Source organism: Anabrus simplex, chromosome 4, assembly GCF_040414725.1.
Source record: "Anabrus simplex isolate iqAnaSimp1 chromosome 4, ASM4041472v1, whole genome shotgun sequence".
Lineage (NCBI taxonomy): Eukaryota > Metazoa > Arthropoda > Insecta > Orthoptera > Tettigoniidae > Anabrus > Anabrus simplex.
Window position 1 is genome coordinate 279,131,899 of NC_090268.1, and position 12,013 is coordinate 279,143,911.

The 12,013-nt window shown below is 39.3% G+C and overlaps 1 protein-coding gene across 1 annotated transcript in view; it reads left to right on the forward strand.

Annotated features, from left to right (window-relative positions):
- Positions 1 to 12,013, forward strand: part of LOC136872645 (uncharacterized) — a 35,110-nt gene that overhangs the window by 19,633 nt on the left and 3,464 nt on the right. Inside the window, exon 2 of the mRNA XM_067146453.2 lies at positions 1,623 to 1,856. Within this exon, the coding sequence (XP_067002554.2) occupies positions 1,623 to 1,856 (234 nt within the window). The remainder of the gene's footprint in view (positions 1 to 1,622; positions 1,857 to 12,013) is intronic.

Sequence of the window (12,013 nt, forward strand, 5' to 3'; positions counted from 1 at the left end):
GTTTTTTCCCCAACTTTCATCCCTTTCGAACCACTCCTCCTTGGTGTTGCATTTGCTCTGTCAGTCAGTGTAACAGCGAACATCTCCATTGCTATTTCTCCTTTAGTAAAGACGCTTTAAGAATAACATAACATTTATTATCTTCAGATTTTTCGATACAGGTAAGCTAATATTAACGGATAAATTCGACGTTTCCTGTTTTGGCCCCCCATCTTACAGTAATCATATAGGCCTAGTATATAACCCACTGGTACAGCAGAATCATGACCTTCTAGCCAGGCTGTGTGATGTTGAAACCAGAATCACTTTCGCGTGGCTTCCAAGCCATGTAGGGATTGCGTGCAGCAAACTGGCGGATCAAGCTGAAAAAGAAGTGGGCCACCTAGAGTCCTAGACCTATAAACGTACCTGTTATGGATATTTGTTCTCAGTACGTCGAATCATCTTGGCGGCCTGGGAATCGGAGTGCATAGCTATCCGAACTCCCAACAAATTGAGAGCAATTAAGAAGAAAACTTACCGACCTCCACGAAGAGAGCCACATGGATTTGTGTAAGCTGAGGATAGGTCATCATCGACGCACTCTTACCTTCTAAGGAGGGAAGCCCCCAAGTGTGTTCTTGTGGTACCGAATTCACCGAGGCCCACATCTCACCGAATGCTCTGGCCTAAGACGGAAGCTTTGCCTGGAGGAAACCATTGAACGCATACTGGCCGATGACGAGAATACTGCTGATGCAGTCGTTCGCTTTATGTGTGAGAGTAGATTAATCAAGTTCATGTAAATTTCAAGTGTCTGTTACTCACGACACCTACTTCTGTTTTGATGTGTTTGTGTCCATTTCGGCTTAATAAAGAAGTTTCTGTTTAATTTGTTAAGTTTATTTTCAAAATTCCCGTTGAATAAATAGGTTTATACTATTTTCCTTTTTGTTTCCACTTAATTTGTTCAAAGATGATGGTCACCTAGTTGTACTTCCCTTTAAAACGAAAATCACCACCACCACCGCTAGAATTAAGGTATTATTTTAAAATCTTTGGCGGACTGTTATTATATTTCGGACTCCTTTTCATCTACGGTTCTTCACCAGATACTAAACTTTGAAGTTTTGCCAATTTAGCCTTTACATGTATGTATGTATGTATGTACCGGGCGAGTTGGCCGTGCGCGTAGAGGCGCGCGGCTGTGAGCTTGCATCCGGGAGATAGTAGGTTCGAATCCCACTATCGGCAGCCCTGAAGATGGTTTTCCGTGGTTTCCCATTTTCACACCAGGCAAATGCTGGGGCTGTACCTTAATTAAGGCCACGGCCGCTTCCTTCCAACTCCTAGGCCTTTCCTATCCCATCGTCGCCATAAGACCTATCTGTGTCGGTGCGACGTAAAGCCCCTAGCAAAAAAAAATATATGTATGTATGTATGTATGTATGTATGTATATATAGTATTCAGCCTGAAGGTTGGTTTGATCCGCAACAGCTCTGCCATCAGCTGTCATAGATGGCTTAGGCATCACTGATGAGGCGTGTTAGGGAATTGAGGAGTGATGCAGTTTCCCTTTGCTTTCTTCACCTTTTACTCTATAGCTGTGATTAATCCTTGATTAATGTGATCTTATTTTCAGCATTTCTGGTGGTGGTATGTACAGGATACTGCCCCAAAGCTCATGAAGCGGAAAAGAAAATTATCCCTATTGGCGGTGGACAGAGTTATTCAGACGACGAAAGGATCGATCTTGAACTTGACGGTGGTGGTTACGTCCCTGTTTGTGCGGTGGGAATGTATGGGAACTACGTGAAATACAGAACTTTCAACAACATATATGAAATGGAAGCCTACAACTCTCAAGGAAATTACGGTAAGCTACAGTCTCGAGACACCAATCAATCTTACCTTGATTCTACTTACTTTTATGAAGCTCCTGCTTTTTCGTTTTCCTAATCTACCTCTCTTGGTGCTATTGTTCCCCTTACTACCGATGATGTTCCGTTTTAAGCATTACATATGAAATCGGACCGCAAAAGGAATGAGTGTTATTTTATTTTGAAGTGATTTCCAAAATTGAGTGGTGAGAGATATTCATCTCTGCCCAATATCAAATTCTTCTGTTGTCTTCACTATACAGTGTTCAAAAGAAGTTTCGCATATTCTGGTTATGCGCACTTTTTATTTTTCTAAGTTTATGTACTTACAGACAATACAAGCAAATCTCAAAATGAAAGGTCATATAGTAGAGCAAGTATCCTCCTTCAAATACTTGGGCACCATGCTGAACGACCAATGTGATTGCAAACGAGAAATAAAATCTAAAATTGAGCAGGCCAGGAAATAATTCATTACCGTGAAGAAATTCTTCATAAGGTCAGACCTCAGTCTGCAGCTACGAATCCGCATGATCCGTTGCTACATATTCCCTATTCTCCTATATGGATGTGAAAGCTGAACACTGGATCCAAGCATTGGAAAAGGTATGTATCTGTATCATCATCTCTTGCGCATACCTTGGATATTGAACATTTCAAATGGCGAGGCCCTTCATTTGATGAAAAAAAAAAAAAGAACTGTTGCACATTATAAAACATAGGAAAACACAATACTTGAGCGGTATCAATTATTACATCTATTAATTGAAGGGAAGATACAAGTTAAACTGCTCATGGCTAAAGGACATTCGAAAATGGCACAGATGTACATCAAAATAAGCTTTTCATGTTACATTGTCAAGATCAGAGCTGGCTACGTGGATGGCCAATATCCGTACGGAGACGGCGTCTTAAGAAGAAGATTGTACTTACATTATGCATTACGAAGTGTAACTGCAAAGGAAAAAATTGCAGTCGCCTAAGCAAAAGCAAGAGAAACGCAACAAAAACACGATGTTGTTAATGTGCAATTTTCAACAAGGAATTCATGTTCATTGTGTGGCAGACCAGTACCATGTATAGCCACATTGGCCCCTGAAATATTCTTGAACACGTCGAGGCATACTCAGCACCAAAGACTCTAACTTGTTTTGCGGTAGATTATCTCACTCATACATTCAATTGCTGAATATTAGCAGGAGGATTAAGACGATGGGCAATTACCCTCTTCAGTTCATGCCATGCATATTGAACACAATTCACGTTTACAGAATTTGCGACCACACTATTCGGTGTTTGCCATGTTTCTCAAGGAACAGAATGACCAGTCAGGCTCGATAGGGACGAGCAGATTTAATTACCGTGTTGATGGGATGATAGTACGTCATGAGGATCACTGTAAGAGCTCTAGCTGTTAATATAAGGAATCATTTTCATGGGGGTAATCATATTAACGAAGTTGTAAGGAAAGGTTACATGTCTCTTCATATGGTTATGAGTGACAGAAAACCCTTTAATCACAAGTTGGAGGAAGTTGTCTCTGTATATCAGACAAATCATATTGCCAAGGATAGAAATTAGAGGCGTATGTCGACCAAAATTGATCCTACCCCAAAACATGATGTAATTCCGTTGTTGTTGATGGCGCTCCAGAATGAAAGGCTCGTTCTATCTTTCGCCGGATCGGATCGTTTTCAGACTTAAATGATTCTAATGTAAGGGTGTAAGCTTAAGGTGACCTCACCAGAACAGAGCTTGCTTTTCCACAGTTCCTGATACCATAAAGAGTTGTTACCCATCTCACACGAGATGCCCTATTGTGTGGTTTAAGGGGACCTTTTGGCACAGGCCTCCTTGATGCCATTTCGAGAGAATAAAATAAAACAACTCATTTGTAGTGATAATATAATATAATTTCGTGTGACTATTTCTAGCCGAGTGCAGCCCTTGTAAGGCAGACCCTCCGATGAGGGCGGGCGGCATCTGCCATGTGTGGGTAACTGCGTGTTATTGTGGTGGAGGATAGTGTTATGTGTGGTGTGTGAGTTGCAGGGATGTTGGAGACAGTACAAACACCCAGTCCCCGGGCCATTGGAGTTAACCAATGAAGTTTAAAATCCCCGATCCAGCCGGGAATTGAACCCAGGACCCTCTGAACCGAAGATCAGTACGCTGACCATTCAGCCAACGAGTCGGACATTTGTAGTGATGGTGACAAGTAACCCGTATGTAATGAAGAGTGGGACTTTGACGTTACAGAAGTAGAAAAATGATGAAGCACTTCTTCACTTGAACGAAACTTAAAAATGTATTAAGCAAAAACATTCTCAAATGAAATATTCGAAGAAAATTGACATTTTTTATTTTTGTAGAAATTACCGAGTCGGAAAAAGATGACGAACAGGAACTTCTAGACAACATAAAAAGCATTTTTCTAATGCAAAAGATTGGAATTCGGAAATCCAGGTTTTGATATTATTGCCAGTATCTTAGTCAATGAGCAGAATTCATTTTATGCTAGTAAAAGGAGGAGAAGTTATGTGTACTTCGCAAGGAAAGAAGGGAAAATCTCAACATAATCCACTGTAAAAGTATTACAAATCAACATGAATAGAAATAAGTTACTTGCACGATATCCAGGGAGAAGGATTTTGTCACGGTGAGAAAGGGCGTTACAGAAGAGCTCATTCAGGAAAATAACTGGCTGCTATCCCCATATGGTACCATATAGTGATCCTTTTAAATTTCGGAGTGGAGAGTTTAGAAATTCGCAGACGGAAGTTTGCAATACAATTTGTTTTTAAAATTGTAAACTATGCTATTGATAATCCTGAATTACTGTCTCTCCTAAATTTCCATGTACCTCGCTTCAATTCCAGAAATAACATATCATTTTAATATGAAAAACCAGGACATGTGCCCATGATTACTCGCCGGTAAACAGGCTCTGTAGTATCTTCAACAGTGCCATTCAGAAAAATAATTTGCATCCAAGAGATATTGGGTTCGAATCCCACTGTCGGCAGCCCTGAAGATGGTTTTCCATGGTTTCCCATTTTCACGGCAGGCAAATGCTGGGGCTGTACCTTAATTAAGGCCACGGCCGCTTCCTTCCCATTCCTAGGCCTTTCCTATCCCATCGTCGCCTTAAGACCTATCTGTATCGGTGCGACGTAAAGCAAAATAGCAGAAAAATAATGGCCTTGACTTCAGTCTGCCATTACGTGAGTTTTTAACTGAACTTCATCGCGCAATTGTATGCAGTCCTAAAAATAGGGGAAATTGTAGGTGAAGGTCAAGAATATTATGCTTGTACGTGTATTGCTTCATTTATTTTGTCATTTTACTTTGTTGTGTGTTGTTCCACTATATTAACATAAGGTTCTTTAGTTTTTAGAAAAAATGCTTTGATATTTTATATCAAAATTATAGGAGATTAGATAAAATAGTAGAATATAGTTTAGATATAAGTGTCATCATGTTAATTGTAGCTTATCTGACGTAGTTGCCACTGTAATTGGAACACTAAGTCCTGTAGTGTGCAATAAATAAATAAATAAATAAATAAATAAATAAATAAATAAATAAATAAATAAATAAATAAATAAATAAATAAATAAGACAGAAACTTCAAAGACAAATACCCGAACAGTAAAATAGGGTTTTCTGTGTCTGCTGAATTAAGACAGGAACATTGTGTGTTAGCGGGCTATCGTGATATTCATGCTGTCTGTGTGTGATTTATGAGAACACAAAAATGATTGATTAATTGATCGAATTATCTGATATAACCAGTAAACAAGAGCTGTCAATAAATAGCTGTAATGATTGCATTGCTAGAACAATGTGTAAGAGTCTTGCAACGTACACTAACTGCAATGGATGTCCCGGGACAAATGGGTTAACAATCATCTACATACCGCATTTGATGGAGCAATGAAGGGAAACAGTAGACAAAACCTTGGAAAGTCGTGAAAAACACGAACGAATTTTTAAGTATTTAGAGAAAACATATTTTTACACTTGGCTTTACGTCGCACCGACGATGGAACAGGAAAAGGCTAAGAGTGGGAAGGAAGCGGACGTGACCTTAATTAAGGTACAGCCTGGTGTGAAAATGCGAAACCACGGAAACTCATCTGCAGGGCTGCCGACAGTGGGGTTCGAACTCACTATTTCCTGAATGCCAGTTCACAGCTGCACCCCTCTAACCGTACGGCCAACTCCCTCGGTTTTGTAGAAAACATGTTATGTAAAAGTGCAATCTTTTATTGTGACAGCAGAATTAGTACTATAATAAAATTAATAACAGACTAAATCCTGGCGAATTCCTTGCAATTGATGATATTTCAGAACATTAGGACCTACACCATTGTCGAATTTCCGTGGTTTCGCATTTTCACACCAGGCTGTACCTTAATTAAGGTCACGTCCGCTTCCTTCCCACTCTTAGCCTTTTCCTGTTCCATCGTCGGTGCGACGTAAAGCCAAGTGTAAAAATATGTTTTCTCTAAATATAAATTATAAATTCCACTGGAACAACAATCAGACTACACTATACCCTTTTGTAACCCAGTCCATGGCGCAACAGCTCCGAAGGGTCTTGGCCTACTAAGCAACCGCCGCTCAGCCCGAAAGCCTGTGCGGTCACCACGACGATCCTTCTGGCCGTTATCTTGGCTTTCTAGCCCGAGGCCTCTATCTCACCATCATAGCTCCTCAATTGTAATCACGTAGCCTGAGTGGACCTCGAACCAGCCCTCAAATCCAGGTTAAAATCCTGATCTGGCCGGGAATCGAACCCGGACACTCTTTAGTTATTCACTAAAAAACGGTTTTTACAGTTAATATTCGATCATTTGTTGTTATTCTGATTGCTTAAAACACGACACATCGAGCTCGATAGCTGCAGTCGCTTAAGTGCGGCCAGTATCCAGTATTCGGGAGGTAGTAGGTTCGAACCCCACTGTCGGCAGCCCTGAAGATGGTTTTCCGTGGTTTCCCATTTTCACACCAGGCAAATGCTGGGGCTGTACCTTAATTAAGGCCACGGCGGCTTCCTTCCCACGCCTAGCCCTTTCCTGTCCCATCGTCGCCATAAGACATATCCGTGTCGGTGCGACGTAAAGCAACTAGAAAAAAAACACGACACAACCACTGTCCATTACTTGAATCAAAATTTATTAATTTCTTAATTCAGATCTTAAGCACTGTGGAAACAAGTTACTATATCAGTGATGATGCCTCTTTCCATCACAAAATCAGAAGCAGTTTTATTCATTTGTGTTTTCACGAAGATGATTTCGGCATGAGGGTAGAATAACATTTATTTGCCGCACCTCGCTGTAAGGGTCCGTGTGAAGGTTTCGGCAGCACAATAAAGAGACTCGCGACGAGATTTATCCTCCAAAGTACAGTACGACGAGTACAAAGAATCAAAATACATGCATGGATTTCTTTCAGGGGGGAGACCTAGCTTAACACAGGGAAAATCGGCCAATATTCATTCGATTGTTATATATGCTACAAACGTAGTTGACAAATGCTGCACATAACCCAGTATTGGCATGCTTTAGAGCAATCAGAAGCAACTTCAATAATGTAAAAATTCTAACTACAACATTTCAAAATAAAATGTTCATAATTTCCCGCCATTTTAACGGTTTCCTTCATAACTCCCTTACTGTTTCACGGATAATTATGAATTTTTCAGAGTTTCCTCGCATAGTGTTGTACTACAATCTGTACCTCATTCAGATCAATGGGATTTAAATTAGATTTTATATAACATATTTACTTACAAAAATATTAATATTTTCTGGTGCTCGGAATAAAAACCAACAAAAAATCCGAATTACAGTCTATGTTAATGATTGAGGTTCATTTTGTAGCTGGAGGTTTGATACACACTTTAAAAAAGGACAAGTACGAAAATTCTTATAAATTTGGAATTTACAAGGGAAACAGTAATATATTAAAAAGGCGGGAAATTTAGAACATTTTATTTTAAAATATTAAAAATTATTAAAATTCTGACATTATTGAAGTTGCTTCCGGTTGCCAGGAAGCATGCCAACACTGGGATAAGTGTAGGAATTGTCAACAACAATTGTAGCATATTTAACAATCGAATGAATATTAACATTCTTTTTTCCTTTGTTAAGCTGGGTCTCCCCCCTTCAGTGGGCAAAGAAAATTTGACGTATATAACATTTTGTTACGCCACTGCTGAAGAATATTCACGAGAATTGAGGTTATTAGAAGGAAGATTCAGAAATGCTTGTACAGCACGCGGTACTCGAACAAAACACGGCTGCATTCCTGTGGACAAAAGAACGCTGGTGATGAAAATAATATTCTTCCGCTGCAGATGCTGTTTACGTGAAAATACGCAAGAACTAACGGCTTAACTAATCAGTTTCCCTTATTTACTTATTATGTATGGAGCACAGCTACCCTTGAGTTCATGGCACCACGTAATTCAACCACTCCCTGCGTTGTAAGGTCATCAGGCTTACAGCTAGCACAACTCCTCTTAGTCACAATTCATTATAATTCATGGTCATTTATGGTGGATTAGAGAGTAGAGATGACAGTATAGGATGCACGAGGTCAAGTAGGGATGACACCCCAACTTGGCAGGTTCGATCCTATTTGAAGGTGCTTAAATACGTCAGCCTCGTGTCGGTAGATTTAATGGCATGCAAAGGAACTCCTGCGGAACAAAATTCAGGCACCTGGGCGTCTCCTAAAACCGTCAAAATGAACTTAGTGGAACGTAAAACCAATAAAATTATTATTATTATTATTATTATTATTATTATTATTATTATTATTATTATTATTATTATTATTATTACCGTGTTTTGGTGGATCAGCAGAGGTGAAAGAAGGTGCGGGCTGGAATGGGTCTAACTACAAGTCCGAAAGATGAATTTAAAATTTAAATAAAGGTTATATTTTCAATAGACAACAAGGTTTAACAATTTTCACTAGGTGAAATAACAAAGAAAAATCAGGTACAATGTAATTTTACAAACGAAAGCACAAGTTAAGGGGTCTTTACAAATTCTGGGCTACGAGCCCCGAAGTTTAACAATTTCTGAGCTCTCAGCTCACAACCACATATTTTAGAAAAGGGCAGAAATTCCCTCAATACAATGGAGCACTTGCTCCCAGCACTCAAAATGTCACGCCTCCCCGAGGCACCTTTCAAAATACCAGAAAGAGCTGACCCGCTCTCAGCCTTTCAAGCCTATTCACGGCCATACCATACATTACGATCGCTTGCCGTCACGGCACAACTTACAAGAATTAAACAGGGGTATCTTGTACCCAATCTACTGGGCCTTCGCAGGAAGGAAAACAAAACGGGTTAAATTAATGGTCCAAAATACAAGGTTGAATGGAGGCGAGTACTTGCACTCCTACATGAAAGCTTGTTAAAACCTAAGTGGCGCAAAGCCGATACCCAGGGGCTATTCACACACTATATAGGTGACTTGTATAAGAACAATTTTAACACATTAGGAAAGATTAGAAAATCAGTTACGAAAACATAGTCCCCCCAAGTCAAAATGAAGGGGAGCTCGAGAGGGTAAAGCACTCTCTATCCCCGATTTACATTTAAAGATATGTGAAGTTTTACAAAGATGGAAAAAGATTTACATGTTTTAAGTGAAAGGTTACATATTAAAGGTTTTGGACCTGCCCCGCGGGTTAAACTGCTGAGCTAGCAAGGAAAAAAGAAATGTGTTAAACGGCCATTACCTTGTTCAAGAGCTGCTGCCCGAAGAAAGAGGTGCTACCCGCCCCCTGCTATACTTCCATACACTAAGCTAGATGTTGTTGAAGTGGCCGGGAGACAAGAAAATCAGCAGTTTTTATACCCTCGTGGAAGATTCGAGACCTTTCATAAATAATTAAGACACACCCACAGACGTTTATTGGTCGGCTAAAAGTTACAAGTCAAAAATGAAGAAGAAACCTGTGATTGGAGGGAAATTAATTACAGAAATTCCTGATTGGGTAAATTCAAAACAGGCGGAAAGAACGGATTAATATTGCCAACCCACCAACGAAAGAACGAAATTTAGTAAAGACAACAACTTATGAATACAAAATATCTTCAAGAACAGTTCCTTCACTTCGCACCAGGGTGCATGATCATAGTTTTTAGTAGAGATATCTGTGAGAGAATGTCCACACTTCTTGATAATTAGTAAACAAAAACAATTCGAAATTAACACAGTGACATCTTTAGATAAATGGTTGAATTAATTCAGTTTATAAGGTTCAGAGTTTCTCCAGTAGAGGAGTACTTTAAGGCGGAAAATTCAAATGTGCGGCGTATGGGTGTACCAACCGGTACAATTATTATTATTATTATTATTATTATTATTATTATTATTATTATTATTATTATTATTATTATTACTGTTGTTTTAGCGGCCTAACATCGAAGGTCATCGGCCCAATTATTATTATTATTATTATTATTATTATTAATATTATTATTATTATTAGTTAATAATGATGTAATTTGCTTTACGTCCCACTAACTACTTTTACGGTTTAATTTTATTAGTTAGTATCAAATAAAATTGTTACTCTTAAACTGTAGAAGTACTGTAAAGAAAGGAATAGAATTAGGTCATCTCATATATGTAATATTTACCAGATACAATAATAGGATTTGAAAAATGGCCGAGAAGTGAAATGACGGATGCGGAAATTTTCTCACGGAACTGGAATGTTTATCGTAGGAACAGGTTAGGAACAAAAGGATGGGGAGTATTCATACTGGAGAAAGAAGAATTTGTAAGCTACGAAGAAAGTTAAGGATAAGAAACATGAATCTCCCTGTAGGTAGGGGCGGTAGAATAGCAACCACGATATTTCCTGCATGTCGTAAGAGGCGACTATAAGGGATCCCAGAGTCTCTCAACTTAGGACCGTGAGTTGGCGACTACGGGGGCCTTTAGCTGAGTTCTGAAATCGCTTCCACGTACATGTGCTAGGTTCCTCACCTCACTTTCATCCGTGCTGTCCGACATTCCTTGCTCAGCGCTTGTTTTTTTCCGACTCCGACACTATTAGGTTCCGATGGCTAGGGAGTCTTTCATTTTCGCAACGTTCGTGGCCATTGTCTTTGTATGGGCATAGGGGCCGATGACCTTCGATGTTAGGCCCCTTAAAACAACAAGCATCATCATCATCATCATCATCATCATCATCATCATTTCTATGGGCAATGCCTTCATTTTTCGAAGTGTTGGATCCCTTCCAATTTTTCTTTCTGATTAGTGTTATATAAAGAATGCTTGCCTAGTTGTACTTCCTTTTAAATCAATAATCAGCACCACCATCTGAGAAACATGAAATTCTAGACGTAATACTTATCTCTAAAGATAATTGGCTACTTTATGTTTTTGGGATGTACAGACTTGGCAAGGTTGGTGCTGACGCTGATGAGGAATTATTCGATATCAGTTATGTGGAGAACGACACAGAAACGAACATCATTGTACCGGTGATCTCAACTTACCAAAATGTTAATTGGAAAATGAATGCGAACGACGGCCAACAAATGATGAATAAGTTAATATGGGAAGGACAGCTGAATCAGAAAGTGACGGAACCAACTAGAGGGAAACATTCTAGACGTGGTGTTGATAAAAACAGACGATGGGTTGATGTAGTCGTTGAAGAGTGTGACAACAGGTATGGACCCTTAAAAGTGGTAAGGAATGGCAAGGACCTGTTATATTATAACATGGAATAAAGATATTAAGAAGGAGGAGCAGATTAGGAATAAATAGAGTTAGGAATGTTTGCCGAATTAAGGAAAGATTCAAGGAATTTGCTAAGAAATAGAATTTAGCAAAAAAGTCAGCTGAGGACAACATGATGGCAGTAACTGGCAGCCATACGAATTCTAGGGAACATTGGAAGGACATGTACAAATATTTTTAAGGCAGGAACAATTTCCTGGAAGGATATTCCAGGGATCATTGTTGAACAGGAGGAGTGTACATGCGACGACTTACGGAGACAGAAATATTCAGTTAGCAGTTAGAAGTAAGGATAATGGCCAGATAGAGGAGGTGACTAATAATGGCGAATTGTTGAAATTGATCTACAATAATAAAGA